Source organism: Cylas formicarius, unplaced genomic scaffold (genome assembly GCF_029955315.1).
Source record: "Cylas formicarius isolate icCylForm1 unplaced genomic scaffold, icCylForm1.1 PGA_scaffold_9__14_contigs__length_23061073, whole genome shotgun sequence".
In the NCBI taxonomy this organism is placed as follows: domain Eukaryota; kingdom Metazoa; phylum Arthropoda; class Insecta; order Coleoptera; family Brentidae; genus Cylas; species Cylas formicarius.
The window spans coordinates 18,793,844-18,817,383 of record NW_026844365.1 but is presented as its reverse complement, the minus strand read 5'-3'; the positions used below and the strand labels follow the sequence as shown (position 1 = coordinate 18,817,383).

Genomic DNA, 23,540 nt, shown 5'->3' with positions numbered 1-23,540 from the left:
ATTCTCTATCAGTTGTCGTTCCAAAACAAATATTTTACAGTATATAAAACTATCTTCAAAAAGTTGCCTATTTGTTTAATGATATAATTATATAAAAAATAAATTTTGTCAAATTGTTTCTAAAATATAATTGGGATTTTTTTAAACCAAAATTTTAGTATTTTTAAGTTAACCCTGAGTTTTGAAATAAATTATTAATATAACACTATCCAAAGTAGTCTGAATGACATCTCGAAGTTTTGCACTCAAAATCTCATTTCCCTATTTTACTCTCTAGTTCATAAATTATCAGGATCACGGAAACTTTGCTGGTCGAATATTCAGTTTCATAGACGACTAGCTCAAAACCGTAAAGAATCAGCTAAATTATTTGCTAAAGTGTCATTTGCTTTACTTTAAAGATTCAAAAAAATGATAAGATTATATCTTAGGTTTTGAAGCTATTAAATGGCTAATGGGGTTTTAACGCTATAACCGAAGGCGTAAGCAACCACACACAAACAAAACGACATACTTTTTACATAAACTGTCGGAAAATAATAAAAGAAATTTTTTCTATAACAAAAAAGTGTTTTTCTACTCCCTTCTGTAAAACACACAATTATGCCTCGATTCAGTTTACGGGAAGCGTCACTTTACCACGTGAATTTCTTGTTCCATGGATCCGAGCCACTTCGGACATTTCCGGGATATTACCGTACTGGTTTGGGTGCAATCGGATGTTTTTGGAGATATTACCGCTCGGCTTGAATTTTGACGTTTGTCAATTTTGACGATCATGTCAGCGAATGAATCCGTATTGTTTTGCAAAAATGTACCCAAAAACTAACTTTTATTGGAAAATAATGGTATACAACACACTTGGCTAACTTTTTAAGCCACTGGTTTTATTAAACACTCGCTCCGCTGGTATCAAATAAACTCGTGTTTCAAATGCCGCTTACCGCATGTACTGGATAATATACTACAACAAATAACTATATAACAAGATATAAAGTTTGGAAATTTGTTCATTTTTTCCTCATATTTCTGATAATCTGTATCAAGGGGACAAATTAAATAGTTAAAAAATGGAGTAGTATATTTCTTCAATATAAAAGAATAACAAATATACAAATAATCAAAATATGTTTAGATTTAAGGACCGAACCCAAATATGGGGCAACATATAGGATGTTTCATAACAAAAAACATAACTTTACTATTTTACGCATCCTTTATACGCAAAAACAATCAAGTCCTTTAGATATCGTTTTTAAAAATTATAAAATTTTGTTTCTTCATACATTCGGCGATAGACAAATTGGTACTTGAGCAATTTATTTTCCCTTTTCACCAAAATTCGAAATTTCTGAACTTATACAAACCAGTTGCTATGGTTAATAATTACATCTTTACTTCGTTGTTAAATAGACGATAAAGATGATGATGATACACTTTTAATGCTTTTCTTTAAGGCATTCGAACATTCAGCGGTGAGCTCTAAAGTGCGCAGTATTTATTTCTTTTGCATTTTAACTAAAATAATATATTATAAAACTTAGCGTATGACTATGACTCTATATAACATCATCAAACCCAAGATTTCGATGAAGCCATCGCCCCTCTAGGATAGATCCTTGAGTTCCCGTCCCTTCGACGCCATTTAACCTTATTTTTTTATAACGAAATAAAGCAAAAGAATTCAGGAAGCTGCCTGATCGCTTCCAATCAATGCGACGGCCTTGGAAAGTAAATTGTATCGCATTACATCGGGTGCTCATCGTTAGCGGGCCGTATTTTTTTTCTTCCTTTCAAGGTGATTTCGCCCATAAACATCGAAATGCACCATCCTCTTGATGTAGAATTAGTGATGTCGATTAAAACGATCGCATTTGAAAAATTGACGGGCATGTACCATTTTTGATTAGCATATTTATCCGGTCATTTTAAATGACGGGCTATCAGTCATTTTTGAAGTATCAAGTACAACGCGAGTTGACGATCAGTTTCAAGAGTTATGAGAAAATGGTAAATGCAAAAGTTGGAAAGATTGTTAGGATGCACAATTTAAAATTACTAAGTATACGTAATTGCTCAAAAAAAACGCAACGAATAATTCATTAATTTAACTAATTTAATTTAATTAAAATTGACAACAACAATTACTATACAGCAAACCTTATAACTACTATACTTACATTATTATATGTCTTACATCGTTATTTCTAATCCGGCATTGGTTCAGACTTCTGTCGTCACAGAGGTTGAGATATTAGTTTAAATAACAACAAATAATAATCAGACCACAATAAAAGGTTTAGAAAACATTGAACCCCTCTCCGAAAAAAAAAAAAATTGAAATAGACCATACCAAAAATAGAAAAGCAAGAAACAAAAAAAGTGTAATTAGTTCACTGATAGGAGTTTAACTTAGCCATATTTTCGAAGTTAAAACAGACAGACAAAAGCTTGTTTATTCAAACCGAAATAACTTTAATACAATTTTTTAAATCGTTTTTTTTTCTTTAAAAGCACGTAAATTAGTTGGTATTATATTATGCAATTTGGAGCAGACATATGATACAAAATGTTTTCCCTGACTGTTTGCTCAATATGCAGTATTAAATAAATACATTATTTAAATTTCCTCTACCATTGTAGTTGTGACAAATAAAATTGTAAAATTTTTCATTTGCACATACAAATTTACATGCTGTTTTTATCTTGGATACCAGATACCATAATTTAGTAGAAATTCTACAAGTACTATATAGTTTGCAGCAAGATTTTTCTTTAACATAATTTTTGGCAATAGATAAAGAATAGGTAAAGAATATGTTGAACCTATTTTAAATGCTTATATATCACACACCTAAGTATTTGATAGCGATGCACTCGAGATTTTATTACAATGTGGCTGACTGGTTTCTCTCAGGGAATAGACAATTTATTGTGTTTTGCAATATTTAAACTTGGCTTTATTTTTTATATTTTTAATGCTCGTTAAACCCGTCTTTACCTTTTCTCTGATTTCTGACCACGGTTCTGCAGAGAATACTATGACTGTATCACCGGCATATGAAATAGGTCTGCTATCTAGGACAGAACTGCGTAGGCTGTCCAAGTAAATATTAAAAAGTATGGGTCCTATTCCGTACCCTGTGATATGCCTTGTTTAACTGTCCCTATGTTGCTCACAGTCGTCCTGATCCTGGCCTGCTGGGGGCGGTTTGTAAGGTAGATCCCAAAAACCTCCAACACAATTCCCATCACTCCACAGGCTTCTAAAGCCTCAAGCAGAAAAGTATGAGAAACTGTGTCAAAGGCAAGATCGATGAAGGGTGCAATACATGTTTCCCCATTACTAATTTTTTCTGGGACATTATTCATCAATTCAAACATTGCATCCATTGTGCGGGTTCCTTCTCTGAAACCAAATTGTTTTTTTGGAAAAATATTATTTTTATGCAAAAACTCGCTCTGACGCTCTTTTCAACATTTCTCAAATATTTTTTAGATATGATCGAAATAGGTCTATAATTGCTAACCTTATATTTCTCGCACGCTTGTATATAGGAGTAACAACAGAAGTTCTAAAACGCGTTGTAATTTTCCCGGTTCTAAAAATAAAGTTGATTATGTGCGCGAAGGCGCTTTGATATACTCATATAGAAATTTCCAATTATTAGCAGCTATTCCATCACTACCCTCAGAGCAGTTATTTTTTTAACTTTGATTACCTCAATTGCATTTGTGGAGCTTAGAAACCTTGATGCATTTGCCTTGTTTTTAACTTTAAAAGGCTTTAGTGGAAGATCTATCTCGTGTGATATTTGTGGCTTCCTTAACCATTTGATATACTTTCTTCATGTTTCCGGAGTTTTTATGAAATTTATCTTTATAATAGTCCTTCTTGGTGTCTTTTATATTTTTTTTAAACTTATTTCAACATTCACGTATTCTTGTTTTTTGTGACCTTATAGTTTTTTAAGCTGTCTTATTTTTTTTATTTAATTGTTGAGACTGATATCCACGGCTTAATTTTTTTGGGGGAGTTGTTGCATTTGATTTATATTTCTGACTGCTTTATAATATTATTGTTTGTTTTTGCTGTGAGAGTGTTGACAAATGCTCCCAGTTTGTTGTTTTAGCTACACTGGTCATTGTTTTATGGTCAATCGTAGTAAAATAAGTCCCAGAATCAGATTTATTATTTTTTTCTGTTACATCATTCTTACAATTCTTAAAATGGTCTATTATTTCATATAAATCGATAAAAGAACTATTCTGTATTTTTTTAGATCTAGTGGGACTTTTAAGAAACAAATGATCTAGACATGATAAAGATTCTTCTCTTGTGATATTCTCATACTGAGATTTGAAGGCATTTGTAATAAAAAGTGCTTTGTATTTTAAAACATTTTGTATCATCATTGTTGAGAATATTTATTTAATATCCCCTACGTCAAGTCGTGCCTTCCTTTTATGTCCAAAGAAATCGTCAATATCGTCTAAGAAATCAATACAATTTGAAGATGAGCATCTGTTTATGGCATAAAACCAGCAATCCATAATTTGTATATTCATTGAGATTGCAGTTACCGTTATCCAAGATATGAAAACAAACAGGGCGTGAAAGGACTATAGTTTGCCTTATTATAATAAACAGCATAATTAAGTATGTTAAAATAAATAACAATTTCCAAAGAATGTCATTCGCTTAAAATTATTTAGTCAAAAGACAAAAATACTAATAATTTGCGAAAGTTTTATTTGACACTACTTATGTTTAGGTGCATCGCAAGTATTATCCAACAGTTGCAGGTCTTGACTAGTCATACATATTTTTTTAAAAAATGAAGCAAACAAAATCCTTTAAACTTTATTATTAATAATAATATTTATCCATGTTTCAGCGTAAGACTAAGGTCACATTAAGTAAGTCCAAAGTATTGATAAAAAAAAGATCCCAATATATTTATTTATTTTGAACGCCCTATACCATCTAATTCAAATTCCGTTGTATATATCTTTTACGTCATTTTCGAATAACGCTAGTATCAAATATGAGCGATCCACCTTTGAAAATTAAAATCTTGGAAAAACTATTAGATTTAGGAATGTATTATTATTAATCAAAAAGTTGAAGAATTTCGAAACAAAATTCTTTTAAAACAATGTTTTACTCTTCACGATTGTTTGGGCCACCCTGTTTACTTTAAAATTTTAAATTGTGCATCCTATCAATCTTTACAGCTTTTGTATTTGCCACTTTCTCATAGCTTTCCTCTATCTTGGCTCACCCTGTACTGCTTGCAAAAGTAATTTGTGATAAATATATAAATAAATAAATAAATAGATATACAACTATAGATAAGCGTATACTGGGTGATGTAATATCTATGGCAGAGAGTACGTAGCATACACCCAGCACTATCGAGGATTCAAAAAAGTGTTACTATAGGGATGAACTTTTTAAAATTATTTATATATACAGGTTGTGTCGAAATTGCTAAAAGTATCAGAGATGTACTTTCTTAACTCCCCTTTATATTGTGGCATGTTTCGATTCTACGCTCAAAATAAGTTTGCAATAAGGATTTTGGTGGTGAAAGTTTTTTCAATAATTCAATTTTTGTGCCTCAAACATTACGTAAAGTGTATCCACCCTTAAGGTTGCCAACTGCTTTGTAAGAGCCTCGCCGCTATTAATCGAAATATGTCAAAGATGGTCGTTCATTAGCCGCGGGCTTAAGAACGCGTCATTCGGCGCAAGAAAGTCGCCGTACATGGAAAAAATTCGTTCTCCAAATTTGCATAAAACCAACTTTAATAAAAATTATCCGAAATAAAAATGACGCAACCTAAATAAGTGACCTGGCCATCTTCAATATCGTGCGTCGAAGAGAGACCTCGATAAACTATTGCGAAATTCGTTAAACGACGCGACTTTTACATGGGGAACTTATTTGGGATCATTTAAATAACAACTCGTTCTTATTTTGCGATGTTAACGATTATATCGCAACCTGCGTGGTTTCTGGAAACGTATATTGGTTTGAGCTAATAATTCGGTCCGACCTTTTGAAGACCGTGGCCACGCAGCGGGTGCGAATTTCAAAGGCGATGTTGCCTATCAGACAAAACGACTAAACTATTTTAAAGCTGATTCGAAAGGGACCAGGAAGCTTAAGCGATAACATTTTACTTGCAGCCTTCAAAAACTTAATGCAGCGAACTAGACGAAATCTTTAAAAAAAATAAAAATTATCAATTTCATAATTTATAAAGAATGATTATGGGCCATGAATAAAAAGACTTTCTTAGGACCCCGCAGCGTACTTAAAAATACGATCGATACATAAAATAAACAAAATAATTAGCAATTTATTTGCAGACTATTTTTCGAACATATATAGAGACAGGGACTGTGTCTCTGAAGATGCACTGCCTTTTTTTTTGGAGACTTCAGCCTTTCACATTTCTAGTACATCTATTTACGAGAGTCTCTAGATAAAAACATAGGATCCGGTCCGGATGGCCTCCCACCATGTCGTATTAAGCATTGCAGCTTCATACTTTCTAAACCACTTTGTATTATCTTTAACCAATCTTTAAAAACGGGAACTTTTCCCAGTTACTGGGAATCAAGCTTCGTTACCCTTATCCTAAAATGCGGCTATAACTCGCAAGTCAACAGTTATAGTCCCATCAGTATCCCGAGCTATAGTCCTAAAGCGTTCGAAAGTTTAGTCTGGGACTATTTATCTGTTGGCCTGAAAGGTTGCTTTATCGACCGACAATGTGAATTTTTCCCCCATCGCGGCACTGACCTAAACTTACTTACATTTACAGATTTTTTGCTGAAATAATTGGAAGAGGGCGTTTCACGTTCATGTTATTCATCATCAAGCCTTAATTAAAAAATTGTGAAGCATTGGCATCCAGGGAAAACTTATATCAGAGTCCAAAATGCTGATGACTGTATAAAACACCACTTCGATTTAGATCACCTATCGCTATGGTGAGATTTTAATGGAATCGAACTAAATATTAATAAATACTACCTAATTAACTTCAACCCGAGCAGAAACCCCATACATTAGACTTATAACATAAGAGCGTCACCGTTATTACCGATATTAAATTGACTTACACACACCAAGTTTCATATATTGGGTCTAAATCACTTCAGATTTTGGATTAGACTTTCTGAGATTATTGTTTCTGTGTGCGGTCACCGTCTTATAACGTCCACATACAGGCCATAGAAAGACTGCAGCATAGGTTCCTGTGGTATATAGCATTTAAGGAACACGAAGGATTTGAGGACGTCGATTACTCTGAATTGGAAATCTCTCTCCAATTTACAACTCTCTAGATTCGTCACATGCATAGGGATCTCACCTTTTTTTTAATACTGCATTCAAATTGTCATGGATCTGAAAGATCAAAATAAACCATTCCTTCCAGGTGGAGTTTCATCGTATTAACTATGGGCAGAGTTGTTTTCTTGACTGCTTCCAGAGTGCAAAAATATTTAAGAAAGGATTAAGAGACTTTCTGTGAAACTGTTGCGTTGTCTGACTGCTGAATAATATTGTATAAGAATGTGTTGATACCTCGCTACTGTTATGTGTTCTTACTGTCGTGTAGAGTTATACAATAATATTAACATTTTGGAAAACCAATGTTTTTCATACTAGGGATGGGTCTTTATCTACCTATATCATTCAGTTTTATTTTTGTTTTTTTTTATTTTATTTTGTTTTTTACTGTTTCTATTGAATCTTATTTTATATTGGGCGGTTGGCCCGTTGATAAATAAATAAATAAATAATAATAAAAGGTTTAATCGTTAAGAAGACAAAAAATAAAATTGATTAACAAAAAACGACTTAAGCTTTAGAATAGACATCAACCCTGCACCGATATCCGCCAAGTTCTAGATGTAAGTTTCACAAAAAATTCCACTAAACTAAACTAAACTAAACACATTGAGTTTCATTTTCGTTTAGATTACATACAGCACAAATTTCAGTATGGTTGAGTTTATATGACAATATTTTTGAAAGCAGTCACTAGTAGTTGAACTGTTGTAAATTATCGTGTAGTGAGCATTTCGAGCGAAGTCAAGATCAGCCTGGAAGCAAATTTTTTTGTGTTTATTAAGGATGTTAGGCAAAGTGCAATTTAGACTATTTGCCCTAAGATTTTGAAACAGAGAAGAAAAAATAGCGTCCTTCAATTTGAATCGGCGATCGAGACCCCGCCCTGGCAGACTGACGTTGCCTATTCTAACTAACTTGACCAGAAAGTTTAGATACATTTCAAGTATTATAACGTTTAATTGACTTGTACCAAACTTCAGTAGCAAGAGAGCAGAAGTAGATTTCGGCATTATTAAGAAACGTTTGAAGAAGTTGGATTGAAATTTTTCAATAGTATCAGAATAACGTAAACCCCGGGCAGCAATGTTAGTAGGAAAACGACTGGAAATGCTACTATTAAACACCCGTATCAATGCTCTCCATGTTATGTTATAATGTTTAATATTTGTAATAAATTGTTTATATGTTTCACATTATCCCATACCTGAAATCAGGTCTATGAACATAAATTTGATTTGATTTGATATGTAAACGATCTAAATAGAAATAAATCATTATGATGGTGGTAGTCGTGATACAAAATTTTATAAATAATTTCAACGTAAATGCCAATTTTGTAATTATAGATACAATTAATAATGAAAGAGGGATGTTAGAAAAGTACAGTTTTATTGATAAGCACTTTAGTTTTTTAACCCTCACTGATGTTCCAAGTATATAAAATCATTTTTAAACACATGTAACATACATACATTCGAAAAGGAATTTAATTTGGTCTTAGAATACATGACAATAAACAAGGTGTCCTATTAAAAAATGCACTTTTTACTATTTTTGTATCTCGGAGGCAAATTAGTTTTGACAAACCCTGTACGATAGGACCAATTTCAATATTGAGAAATAATATACAGTATCTTCCTAAGTTGCGTCCAAAGCTTTAACCTGGTTCCAGAGTCGTAGTCATAAAAATTTCATTGAAACTATGTTTAGGTCGGAAAGTGAAGAAAACAATATCTTCTCGAAAACCGCTTAAGATAAGTTTAAGAACGTATTATTCAAAAAACAGTCATAAAATATCAGCGGATCGGAAAATGCAATAGTATACAGTATACAATACAATAACATAATATACATGCAATAATATACAATATACAAAATACAATAACAAATTTAATCATTATGATACTTTTTCGAAGAAGCGGCACCGTCGCAGCAATCAAAATATTTTAGAACGATAGAGCATCGCCGCTTATGGAACTAACCAAATTTTCAGAACAATACAATATGAAGCACACCGTGAAACACCCCTTATGTCGTTCTCCTGTTCTTCTTCTTTTAGTCCACAACGATAACCCCTAATCCAAAGAAAATATGTATTTGATTTATATATTACGAAATCGCACCAAAGTCAATAGACGATTACGCCCCACATATTCTAAATTCCACATCGTTATGGAGGCTTGTTTCGATATTATTTGCTGCAGAATTAGACCTTGATTTGGGTTCCAAATAATCGTTGACATTAACGTGTGCCATCCTTAGGGATGGGCTTTCTATAAAAATCGATAATCGGTTTATCGGATCATCAGAAGATCTCTTGCAACATCATCTTTAGGATTAGTTCTGCTTGGAAGCAAGATTTCGGCGCAGTGTGTGATTTTGATCATGTGCAACAAAATGACGATGCAGGTGAGTGATTAATGCAACTATTAATACTATTAATACTATTAATACTATTTATACTATTAATACAACTATTTACCTCCTACATTAAATAAATTGAAGAGATGTACGAAAAAATACTGACCTGAAATACACAATTTAATATTTGTGGATCGTCGTCAAATGACAAACTTTGGTTGTGACAATTACCAAATATTCAAATGCAAAATTTCTTTAAGTAAATATTTTATTTCATAAAAAAACGTAATTCTAGCCGTTAATAATATCACGTCTAAATCACTCATGTACATTTGAAGCAATGACTTTTTCTGTCACTGATGAGGGAGAATCATTACTGCTTCTTTTCATTGGGATGAATATCGCTTATGTACTTCCCATTTTACTATTATCGTTATTGCTGTTGACACTTAAATTGACAGCATATACTAGGATTATTAATACCACATTGGAGGTTTTTATCTGAGTCCATTACCTACCTGAAATATTACCTCATCTATTGGATTTTTAGTTGTTATATCTTTATCTAGGCTTATGGACATTCATTAAATTTGGTCACAGCACTTAAAAACGTACATAATATTATTTACAAAACTTCTGGATTCCTCCTGCGTCGCCAATCATCCTGTTGGCTGTTTCAGAGCTTTACTGAAACTGAACAGTTTCAACAGGATGATTGGCGAAACGTCAGCAAGCTCGACTCAACAACAACCCACGCAGGAGGAACCCAAAGGTTTTTTTGAAAAATTAACATACTTATTAACTAATTGATTCTAAATACCCGCGAAGCTTTTGCCACTCTAAGCAGATAAAACCAGAAGCTTTCCATGTCATCTGCACAACGTACCCAAGAGTAAACTTTGTTTTTAGGTGTTAGCTTTACTTTTGATCACGAAATCGACCCTTTGTGCCAGTTTAGACAACTTATACCTCCCTGCCAATCAAAAATCGTTTGCGAACATTGAGGACCAACCGCAATATTCTTCTAATCAAATTAAACACATTCCCGTTCTCAAATTTGATGCCGATAACAACGGAGAAGGGTCTTATAGGTAAGTTATTTTTCAAATGCTAATAAGTGTTGGTTGAAATATGAATTGAATGCTAATAAAGTTGGTTGAAGAAGTGGTTTGAATACCGGTTGCCCATTTACTTCCTCAACATTTATTTAATATAACCATCATGAAAACTTTTGTTTACCATAATTGTTATCTCAAAACAAAAAGCAATCAAACTTGGTTGTTTTTCTGCCCTTGAATATTTGTCACTGCATTTACCTTAGGACCCTTCAATAAATTGTGTGCCATAAAATATGCATTGAGCAATTAATAGGAAACATTTTTTGTTCTAATTTAATTGTGTTAAACGGATTTTCATCAAGTAAAAGTCAAGTTAAATTCAGTATTTTTAAACCATAATATCCTAAATACCATAAATAGCACCAATAACGGAACAAAAGCAAAAATTTCCTAGCCTTCAATACTTATTGGACACCATCACCAACAGACGGGAATAGTGCTATAGATAGTACCCATGTTTGGACTATTTACTCTTTAAAGAATGGCTTACACGTGAATGTTCAAATATCTCATTTTTTTGAGATGTTCTTGGTTCATTTCATGGGGCTTCACATTTACTAAGTGATCCCATCCCATTATCTTTTTCAACAGCTTTTTTAAAAATGAAATTTAATTTCAATTCTTCACTTACTTTTTGTTTTGTTACGTTGTAGAGGCCATAACGCGATAAGGCCATTGGGTCATTCTCATTACAAATAATCTACACTTCACCACAGCCATCCAAAGACAATGAGTCCGAAAGCAGCCACTGTTGTTCTTCATTTCATTCAAAACATCACTGACCACATATCAATAGTTGTTAAAAAATATAACCTCAAAACCCGATTCACCACTGGTCCAAAAATCTGTCAACACATTCGATCCGTCAAACAATCTTAACCGCGACTCTGGGCTTTACCTTTCACCAATATGGGAGTCACGTCTCTCTTTAAACTCCGGTACAGAGTAGAATTCGAGTCATTTTCAGTTAAGCTCTGAAGAAGGCAACATGATGACTGGTGAAACGTCAGCACGTTGAATTTATTACAGTAGCATGTGGAAGTTTCTTTGGAAAATTAATTAATTTCATTTAATGTTTTCTAAACTAATGTTCTATTCAGCAACCGCATTTCTGCGCAAAAACGATAAGCAAAGCCAAGATAAGGTGCTAAACTCTTTTAGAATAAAAGGAAATGATAAGCATATCTTCAATTTTAAATTTTGTTGTGATAATTATAATATATGTAGATACGCCTATGAAACCGGGAACGATATCTCGGCTCAAGAAGAAGGAGACGCAAGAGGTGATGGTACGAAAGCTCATGGATCCTACTCCTACGTGGCCCCCGGAGGTGAAAAAGTCTCCATAACCTACACAGCCGACGAGAACGGTTTCCAAGCTCAGGGTTCTCACATCCCCACCCCTCCACCGCTACCAGAAGCTATCGCTAGAGCATTACAGCAGAATGCCGCTGATGAAGCCAGAGGCATTTTTGATGACGGTCAATACAGGGGTGAGGGATTGGAGGAGGGAGAATATCGTTTTCAGGGTAACAGCAACGGTGGAGTTAGCGGCAGGAGTGGTAATCCAGATGTTAGCGCCGGCGGTGCCGCTAGTGGATTTAGCGGATATAGATATTAGTAGATAGTTTCTATTTATGTTCAGCTTCACTTTATATGTGTTGAGTTCATTTCGTTCTTTGCTTTATTTCTAAATTGTTTTTATAACTATATTAATAGTTAAATAGAGACAAAATCAACAAGATGATCAAAGGGTTCAATTGAAAATAACAATTTCAAGGGTATTTAAGATTATTGGACAACCTAGATATAAGAAGAACTCAACATATACTTGTAGACTTTGGGAAATAAAATGTATATTGAAATATTATTTCCATTATGGTACTCTTTATTTGATGGTACCATTCCCATCACAAACCTATTGTTTCGCCAAAATGACATCCTGTATAGGAAATACCTTTGGAGGGAATCGCACTTATCTTTAAAACAAAGAAGATGCTGTTTTGTTAAGTACAGTCGAACTTCAATAAGCCGAACTGCGATATGACACATGAAAATTTCGAGTTATTAAGACTTCGAGTTATCAATAAAAACTACAAATGCCTGTACTTTTTTGTGAATAAATATTTATTCATTCATTTTTAAAAATGCCCTAATATCTATAATTTTTGAACAAAAAACGAAAATTATGAAATAGTAGTACATATGTATGTATGTATTTACATAATATATGTACATACAAATGTATTGTATATGTACCCAACACAACCGATTCCCTCTACGATTGTTTAAACAAAATTGAAACTTTTGTATAAAACCAAAATAAGAAATCCGGTGGTGAGTCACAAATAACTGACTTTTTTCCAGTGAAAGAGTAAAGTTTAATATGTACATACATATGTATGTATATGTGCATACATACTATGTTTATATATACGGGTTTTCAAATAGGAACACAAGACAATCAACGAATTTTCAACCAATTCATTTGAAGGTGGTTGCTGAGAATCATCTTCCAATTCCTCCTCCATCGTGTCACTTTCGCAGTCATCTTCGATGTTTAGCTGTACCGGTTCGGATCTGCAGGATTCGGTAATATATTCATCAGTAGGAAACTCTGAAGTAACAATATCCCCATCCACATGTATAAAATCGTTGATGGTGCTACCTTCTGCTATACCTCTAATGTTTGTCCAAGCTTTAAACTCGATTTCTATTTGGATTTCGTCTTCACTCTTTTCTTTCAGGGGTTCACTTAGGAAAATCAAGGGAATCTCATCTTCTTCTTCCCATGCAGAATACTGACCAAAACATATTTTGTTTTGAGTGGGATAATGTGTTGTTTTTCAAAAGTATGCTTATAGCTGTATACAGTTATTTTAAAATAACAAAGCCACAATTGCATTAAAATAATAAATAAATTACAAAATTTGTAATTATTAATAATAGAGCTCATAAGTATCTGTAAAACTGTCAAAGCTAGAGATATATTATTCAAAACCTGGAGGTTTTTGGAAATGCAGGATTCAAAAACTCTAATAGCAATGTTGTTAGATTTTACAATAGTAGTTGTAATTCTGGTAACCTGTCACTGCACTTCTAAAGTTTCCTAAGTACAAAAATCTTCAAAATGAAGAATCAAAGAATAAAGAATAATACAATGATACTAAAAACAGCGGAATACTATTATTTGACAGAAGTCTAGTGAAATTTACACTTAGTATTTCAAGATCCATCTACTAGGTGTAGTAACACTTTGGTCGCAGATATCTCAAAAAAGTTTAAAAATTATGATGGTATTGAGAAAGAATACATTTTGCAACAAAAAAAGGTCCGTTAAGTTATTCTATTTAACTTTTATAAATATATAGATAAAATTAGAGACGTCTTGTTGTAGCGGCTTCTAGGAGCATCATTAAAATAAATTAAATATTGAATAAAACTTAAGAAGTATCCCCTTTAAATATTTATACTTTGAGAGAAATTGAACAATTTCCAGCTAAAAACTCAATGCGGACGTATTGACAGTTTTCAGCCTAATGTTTTCAGTTATTTTGGGGTTGAAAATGGTCGATCTTTATTGCATTGTACCAGGTTGTAAAACTACAACCATTTCTGCTCCGGGAAAAACATTTATTAAATTACGTATTCAAGAAACGCAAGGAAAAATACGACTAAAGCCATTAGACTCGAACATGGAGATATTTCATTAAAAAGCCCCGTATATTTATTATTTATTTGAAAATTCAAGGGACTTACTTGTTCACCACTTAATCGTTCCCCATAGATCCGAGTCACTTCGGACATTTCCGGGATTTTACCGCAAGAGTATGGGGGCAATCGGATGTTTCCGGAGAATTTTGACTTTGGCAATTCTGACGGTCATACCAGTGAATGAATTTGTGTTGTTTTGCGAAAACGTATCCAAAAACTGACCGTCATTTATTAAACACTCGCTCCGCTCGTGCCAAATAAACTCGTGAGTCATGTGGATGGCCAATGTTCTGCACGAGTACAAATAAACCTGCGGAGAAAGTGTAACTAAATCGATTTAGTGCAATATTCACTCAATATTGGGTTCATTTCCTGTTAAAACTACAAATATTGTATCATATCTAATTAAGTTGCAAAGTGTAAAAACATTGGTTTACGTTTCCTCGAAATCACGTGTCTCGTACTTTAGACCAAGTACAGCTTCTGAGACTAGTTATTTAAGCGATACGGATTGGAGGCAGTTTTAGAAATAGAAACTAAAGAAACAATACCTATGTTCAGGGCATATCTTACAATTTACTATGCAAATGTTATTTTCTCGTTTTAGTTCTACACGCAGAATCTCCGGAGTTTTCTTATTCAGATCTATCACAAAACAAAAAATGCTTGCGTATTTATTTTGGTAATATAACCTACATATTTCCAAGGTGTGAATATAAAACATTTAAGTGAATTTATGTTAGCTCAAATTGAAAAAACCCTATACTGCCTGTATGCCTAGTACGAAGATTCTCTAAAAACATTATCGTGTTAGGCAACGTAACAAAAGAATAAAATCAAACACAAACCACAGATCAAACAATGTAAAAATATAACATGAACATGTATTTTTAATATTTGCGTACCCACCTAAAGGGGTTAACGAGAAAAACTTTTAATACAAAATTCTTGCAATATTATCTTCCAGACATGTAAAAGAAAATAAATGCGCAATGCATAACTGAGAAACTAAAGTAATTTATTTTTAAATGGAACACCCTATATATTTTTGTTAATTAGTTAATCCTCGGCGACGGGTATCGTCAGCTGACAAAATAAAAAAAGTCTCAGTTGAAAAAAGAGAACTGTTGTTAAGAATGCATCTTCATCTACAAGAATATTTGGTTCTCATTTGAAGCTATAATTTTATGAATAATAATTAAAAGTAAAGCAAATTGCGGATTATTTTTAAGAAAACCATGAAAGTTCAATCTTGATTGTTGCCTTATAATTGGGGAAGTCATATTACATGATTGAGTCCACTTTAAAATATTATTAATATCATCCTTACTCATGTATTCCAGTTCAAGGCTTATCTGAAGTAAACAAATAAAATTCAAAGGTTACAAACATTGTCAAGAAATGTCGGGTCATATAACACAGGATCCCGATTTTTTGGGAAAAATATTTTTGCTGACGACTGCAGGTAAAATAAGTATCATTGAGTAAATGAAAACTCATATAAAATTCAACCAGTAAAAATACAGGGCCGTAGATCCTGTGTGGTGCGGCATGCTGGCCAACCAAATAATCAGACCGATTTTTCTTGATGGATATCCGACGGGCAATCGATATTTAGATTTAATTCAAAATAATATTGAAAAATTATTTGGAAGGCCTTTTACTGAATACCTAAATGACAGATATGATCATCGGATAGGCAGATATGGTACAATTCATGAAGATTTGTAAACCGAGTGCTGAGCCAACTTTATTTTGAAGGCGATTCATCACAAAATGAGAGACAACATTTGAAAATGTTTGGCAAATCATGCTGGATATATAGAAACACAGAAGCCATTTATTTACTTCACGTTATATTTTCATTATTGTTCGTTTAATTATCATTATTGCCATTGTTATATAATTTTTAATATTATTAGTTAATACTTATTGAAACAGAAAAGACGAACTACTTGAAGCTTTTCTTACTCTGACTAACCCATTTCCCTAACTGAAAATTTCAATTTGTGGAACGTCTGACCAACTTGCTTAACATCTGTTTAGTTAATCTAAAATTTAAAAAATTAAATTATTCGAGAACGACTTATACAAACATCAACAATCAATACATCTTTGAAATCAGGGAAAAAAGATCTTTCGACATAATATGCTATGTTTCTCAACTTTGCGATGCGCATTTGTTTTCTAAGTCTAAAAGATAATACTGCAAAAATTATACAACTTTAGCGTTTTTGTATGACGTCAAAATTAAAGGCCGTGGACAAGCTTTCCGGGATTAATTACAGAATGAATATATTTTTGTTTTTAGGAAAAATATTATGGAGGTTGCTTATTGTATTTTAGAACTAATTAAATGTAAATCTAAAAATATGTGCAGGACGCCTAGTGTAGCAACTAGAATTGAAATGTATACCGCTATTGATTTTTTGTTATTTGTTTTTCATCGAAATTTTCCTCTTAAGCGCCGCAGTTTCCATGGCCGGTAATGAAACCAAATTTCCAAAATAGTGCCTTTATTTACAGCAGTTGCGTACATTGGGTTTCATATAAAAATATAATACATAAATTACAGACATACAATAGGTAAATAAATAGTTCCACACGAGTGTCCTAGTATTTATAACCTCCGAATCCACTAGATCCACTCTTGCCAAAATGGCCTCCTGAACTGGCTCCCTTGGTGCTGTAACCTTGGGCGCGGTACTGCCCGTCATCCAGACCTTCACCCCTGTACTGGCCGTCGTCGAAAACACCCCTAGCTTCTTCGGCCGCATTCTGCTGAAGAGATTTTAAGATGGCTTCCGGGATTGGGGGAGGAGTGGGGATGTGAGATCCTTGGGGCTGGTATCCGTTCTCATCGGCTGTGTAGGTGATGGAGACGCGTTCACCTCCAGGTGCAGTGTAAGAGTACGAGCCGTGGGCTTTGGTGCCGTCGCCTCTGGCATCGCCTTGTTCTTGGGCTGAGATTCCATGTCCGGTCTCATAAGCGTAGCTGATTAGAATAGAAAAGGATAAAAATTTAAAAACTTAATATAATGTCAGGTGGTTTAAATGTAATGTACTAGATCCGAGTCGATACGAAGATATTCTAAAAGATGACTCTAATTTCAATAGTTGAATGTGAGACGGTCTCTGAAGAAACTGGTTACCCAGTGCCAAGACGCTTCGAGCAATTGTTGTAGCGTAGCGTATGCCATCTCGCCACGAGATTCCATTATATCAAAGGCACAGCATGAGTTTAAAGTAATTACACTTTTACTTTCACTCTCATAACCTTAAGAATAGAATAATTATTATTGTCTTATTAGATTATATGTATAGGTAATTTTTTTTTATTCAATAGCCCTTCGCAATCAAAATGACAACATCTGAACACGCTACAAGGAATTATATGACTAAATAACTATTTTATAGAGATACGTATGATGTTCCTGAAGTAGACGATCAAATTTAAGGGAGTAAAGTCAATTAGAAACAACATTCTCCTATAATTTTTTATCTAAAAGGTATTCAATTTTTGAATTTTGAACTTCCATTCTCAATTTTTTGTATTTTTGCATTTTGCGTTATCTTAAATAATGCTTAGTTTTTTTAAAGGAAGGCTTAACTGCAGCAAAAGTGAACCAAGATTTTTCGAACACAAAATATTTTTTGGTCCACTTACTATAAAGTAAGTGACTTCTCCGGATTTACTTCAAAGATTGAAAGACCCTCAAGAACTAAATTTTAACACTTTTTACGAAAAACTAAAACAAATATTTAAACCTTAAACCTATTACTTAAATCCTCTCGCAACAAAAATCTTAAACCCGCAATAAAAACTCACCACAATTTAAGGTTAGTGAAATCTGATAACATAAGTAGGGAAAGTTGGGCAACAGTCAGGGAAAATGGCAAGCATAAAAGTAAATCCTTTTCTATAACTAACATAACCGTCGGTGGTGAAACACTTAAAGACGGATACAAAATCTAAGAAACTTTTAATATATATTTTGTTGATTTTGGTAACAAAAGCAAACAGCCTCAAAATCCCGATATCCAAATACACTCAAGCTCTATGTTTCTCTACCCTACTACAGTAGAGATAAAACAAGTAATTGGAAAAGTATGCCGTAAGAAATCATCTGGAATCGATGAAATACCGGGCACTTGGTTGATTTCTATTAAAGATATTATGGTTCCTATTCTATCATATTTAGTCAATTTAAGCTTCCTTCAGGCCAAGTATCCACAGGCCTTAAAATACTCAAAAACCGTACCTATTTTTAAAAATAAAGGCAATAAAACCAGCATAGAGAACTACCGCCCGCTAGCTACTCAATGTCAAGTGGCAAAAATCTTTGAGTCCTGTAATAATGGCTGACTGCAGAGGTTCATTGAAAATATTCTTTGATTTCTCATGCTCAGAAAGGGTTCAGTGCCAACCGATTCACAAGTACAGCTCAGGACTATGCTCTGGCTCTACGACAGCCTGCTCTTAAAAAAACTGAAAAATATGGGCGTTAGAGGTCCTGGAAACTCATGGGTTAAATCTTATCTCTCCTAGACAGTACAGTAGGTTGTGATCGACGGTTCAAAATCGAGTCCTGAATCTGTACGCAGCGGTACCCCGCAAGGATCCTGCCGCTCCTCTTTAATTGTTTTATTAACGATTTGCTCAAATATTAGAGATAGGGTATCCATTGAAGTTTTAAAGCTGGTATACTGTGGTGGTTGTTCCAATCAGTGATACGTTATCTATTGGGGTCTAGCCACTGGTGCACACCGGGTCTTCTTAGCACAAAAAGTGCTATTCGTTACATGATGCGTGTAACTGGTAAACGTTCATGTAGGGATTTATTTAGGGTTTTGATTTACGTTAAAAGTAACATGACAATATGGAATATGAGATGTGACTTCACGAACATCACACACATGGCAAAAGGATTACTTGAACGTTCCATTCTCTAGCATCTCTGCATATCGGGCAACAAAACCCAAGGTAATTTGGCTTAAAAATATATAACAGAGCTTGCAATTTCTATAAATGCTTCAAAGAAACAGATAGTTTATCTGTGTTTAAGGAAAGAATTTTTTAAATGTATTGTTTAAACACTGTATTTTAATGTGATGTGACGTACTTAATATAACCATATATGTGATATATGTAGTATCGATACGCGAAATAAATATCTATCTATCAAATGAATATACAGATATCATTATTTATTTTGTTCCTCAATTGCCACTTTACCCTTTTAAGTTTGGCCGCTGACTTCTTATATAATAAAAAACCAAACCTACCTGTACGTTCCTTCACCATTATTATCCGTGTCCAACCTTAGAATAGGTATTTGGTTGTTTGGGTTGGAAGAATACTGTCCCGAATAGCTACCACCGCTGGAGAATGATTTCTGGTTGGCTGGTAGATAAAGATTGTCGAGCCGAGCACCAATGGCTGAGCCCAAGATAGCTGCTACTATGAATACCTACAAATAAGACAGAGCAACATGAAAAACTTAGGCCAGTAACATATACACAAAATGGCCTTATTGTAAAAGCAAAGTTTGGTGGATTCCCTGCACTAAATATACAAAAATTAACTACGGTTCGACATCCTCTCCTAAGGGCGTCGTAGTTTACTGGATTTTTTATTTATGTTCAATTTACCCCAAAGAGCATTTCCATAATAAATTGAAGTAACACATTTGAGGAACAAAAACTCAATCATAATGGCAGTTTGGCGTTTATCTACACCTACAGGGAGATTCATTTTGGATCATAATTCTCCCAAGTTAAAGCGAGTGTGATTGGAATTTAAAAATTTTTATTTCCCATCCTATTTAGGAAGTTTTACGCTTTTAGAGTTTTTTTTTTTCAAGAAATTTACCGATCACATCATTTTGTTAGATCGATCCATTATTTTCTTTTCAAGTTTTGTACCGAAATCGTTATTTAACCAAACTCTTGGAATAGAATAGAATAAAAAACAAAAAATTTCAAAACTATCATGCTTCCGAACTTATTCGATTAGCACCTGGGATAGCCTGTATAATTTTTTTTGATTATTAACTTTCGTAAGAGTTCCTAGCTCTACTTGGTTAAAATTTTAAAATATAAAAAATAATACAAATTACCGATGGATTCTTTTATACCTTCATATGAGTTTGCTTTATCAAAAAATATGAAATAGAAAAGCTGTTTGCATGAAACTGTTGCAAATATACTCCGTATGATTGTTGATCTCATAGGCGGCAATCAAATGCCAGACAGAATAAACATATTGTTCATCTTGCTTTGAGTTATACTCAAACAGATGTTGTTCCGCCTTTAATGTCTATGTGATCAATGTAAGACAGCCATCACTAATGATCACGTTTGTTTAAGTGTATTCTCTTTTTCCCAGTATTCTTGTATTATATACAGTATTATGCAACTGATCCAATTTTCGTTGGTAAGTGTCTGGTAGTATCGTCGTGCCTTGCCTCACTCATATTTTTATTAAAAAATATTTTGCACTAAGCCTACACCAATTACATTAAATATACAAGGAGGAGACAAATTTAAAACTTGATGAACCATTTCAGCAATTATTTTGTCTCTAGCATACGGCAAGCTTGTTTTTTAATTTTTGACCATTTTTAACAACTTCCATTTAAGACCATTTCCTTGTCGATGCATTTAATAATTGATTGGGTCATGTTAGCTGTTGGAAATAAAAATTTAAGTGTTATTATCATTCTTGACTGGAGGCATTTGTCACTATAGCATTTGTCACTATAGCAAACGGAAAGCAAAAAATCATTCTCTAGAAACTGTAATTGAGAATTGATTTATGGCCTAACGGGTGTCCAAAATTTTCCAACCAATGACATCATTTTCAAAGCCGCAAAACTTTCGTTTTTTAAAATACGATACCAACAGGTAAAAACAACTTTTCTGTTAGCGCTATTTTGATTTTACCAAAGTACTAACCAAAATCAACATTACCTGTTTGGCCATTTCGAAATGGAATCCCAAAAAAAACGCACTTGTCACAAAACGATTTCACTGAACACCCAAACAAGTGCAAGTGGAATTGTGATGATTTCAAAAATCGATTATTGGCTTTTATAGCGCTGGGACCCCACCTTAAAAGATGATCCGCCGAAATGTCAGTTTTTGGGGAACGGATTAATTTCTAAGGTCATCTCGATAAACTTGATCTTCTTCTTCGGGCGGAATGCTTCATTGTTCTGGTGCAGCGATTTTTTTAACAATGGTACATCCTGCTGTCGATTACTGAAAAATTTGCGGATTTGTAATTGCCTGTTTTTGGTAATTGGCGTTTCGTTATTTTGTTCGAAAATCAAATTTGAATATCAAATTTTTTGAGGAAATGGTATTGCGATGACGAACACTTCCGATGCGCAGATGTATAATAGCGAGCTTCCTGCCGATCAAATTTCCTGCCATCTCGTAAAACCAGTGAAGCAATTCTAGGTATTTTTTTGTCAATAACAAAGTGTCATTTAATAATGGCCCAAAATTTAACAGGGGATTTCTCAAGGATTTTTAAGTTATAAAAATATTTTAAAAATTTGGTATAAAATGCTTCCTTTTTGAGATACAGGATGTCACAATTTTAATTATATTTCTGTTTTTTGTGCTTTGTAGTACCGATTTCTGAACGAAAATTGGTGCCTGGATTTTTTTAAAGAAACTTCCACAGGCTACTTTAATACTTTTTATTAGACTTCTGGATTCCTCCTGCGTCGGTTTTTGTTGACACGAACCAGCTAACGTTTCGCCAATCATCCTGTTGGCTTCTTTAGAGCTTGACTGAAACTGAACTGAAACTGGAATAGCTTCAGTCAAACTACTGAAGAAGCCCACGGGATGATTGGCGAAACGTTAGCTAGTTCGAGTCAACAAAAACCGAACGCAGGAGGAATCCAAAAATTTTATAAAAAGCCTGGAGGGTTGAATTTTTTCTTAATTTAACGCATAATTTCTTGTATGACCCTGTGTTATATTTTTTGTAAAAAATATGGAGAAGGTGCTCTCAAAGTCTAATTTCCCTTATCAAATAACGACCACACAGAAATCGGTATTATTTATAAAATAATTGTTTTAGAAGCACTGGATAAATGTCTTGAGCCTATAGTGGTTCTACAAATAATTTTAAAATTTTTAAAATAAAGGTTGTATAATTATTAACTTTTTGGGATTATGTAATTGAAAGTTTTCGTGTTGTGTCTCTTTCAAAATTATTATTACTATAATTTAGTATTTGACTCATAACATATGAACAAAACCGAATAAAATTTAATACTATCAAAATATGCATTCTACATTATCAATCGCAATCCCACTAAAAAATAAATGGTGTAATATAGAATGATAGAAAAAACGGTAGGAGGAAATAAAACAATATTTTAAAAATTTGTGTGCCGAATGCAGTCGGGATAGCTTAGGATTTCAGAGAAAAGTTTCCAGTGTGTTTTTTTTATACGTTAGTGCCACATGGCAATATTTAGTGTTTCAATATAATTCTCACACTTAGGTGCTCGACAAAGACCTACAAACTTTTACCAAAGTAATTAGGAAGAGAAGGAGAATATATAGCAATATAACTTTGTTCTCTGAGAATTTTTGAGAATACGAAAAAGAGCACACAATTCGCGCGCTATTCGATTCTGAGAGACAAGATAAAATGATCTATCGCATTGGATGGTCTCGTTGGAGGTGAGTTGATGACAATGCATTTCATGTATCGCAAATAAAAAAAATACCTAGTAGAGTCAAATTTGGGGATATGAATTTCAAAACCCATTTTTTTCAATTACGCTGAAAGTTTGTATTTCAAATTTGTGGAGCTCTTGCAAAATTGTCCTTATAAGGGGTGTTTTTTTTTATGTATAGAACTTTAAGTTGCAATAAAACAACGATGGATTATTCGATTGACATGAATTTTATCTATCCAAAAGATAATCTTGTGGCATTACATTTT

The 23,540-nt window shown here is 33.4% G+C and overlaps 2 protein-coding genes across 2 annotated transcripts in view; one reads left to right on the top strand and one right to left on the bottom strand.

Moving 5' to 3' along the window:
* The window catches only part of LOC132707904 (endocuticle structural glycoprotein SgAbd-2-like), a 64,611-nt gene extending 51,962 nt beyond the window's left edge, over positions 1-12,649 (top strand). The window contains exons 2-4 of the mRNA XM_060679927.1: positions 9,636-9,782; positions 10,644-10,825; positions 12,080-12,649. Coding sequence (XP_060535910.1) covers positions 9,759-9,782; positions 10,644-10,825; positions 12,080-12,473 — 600 coding nt within the window. The 5' untranslated portion in view covers positions 9,636-9,758 and the 3' untranslated portion in view covers positions 12,474-12,649. The remainder of the gene's footprint in view (positions 1-9,635; positions 9,783-10,643; positions 10,826-12,079) is intronic.
* Positions 12,650-17,082: 4,433 nt separating this feature from the next.
* LOC132707091 (endocuticle structural glycoprotein SgAbd-2-like) lies at positions 17,083-21,613 on the bottom strand. Its single transcript, XM_060678763.1, has 3 exons — positions 21,539-21,613; positions 19,853-20,037; positions 17,083-17,561 (listed from the first exon to the last, which is right to left on the bottom strand). Exons 1-3 carry the CDS (start codon positions 21,548-21,550, stop codon positions 17,180-17,182), a joined length of 579 nt encoding a protein of 192 aa, XP_060534746.1. The 5' UTR covers positions 21,551-21,613; the 3' UTR covers positions 17,083-17,179.
* Between the last annotated feature and the right edge of the window lie 1,927 nt (positions 21,614-23,540).

Excerpts from the sequence above, each read along its gene's own strand:
- LOC132707091 (XM_060678763.1), bottom strand. Across the intron at positions 17,562-19,852 it reads AATGGTGAAGGAACGTACAG|CTACGCTTATGAGACCGGAC; the intron begins GTAGGTTTGGTT and ends TATTCTAATCAG.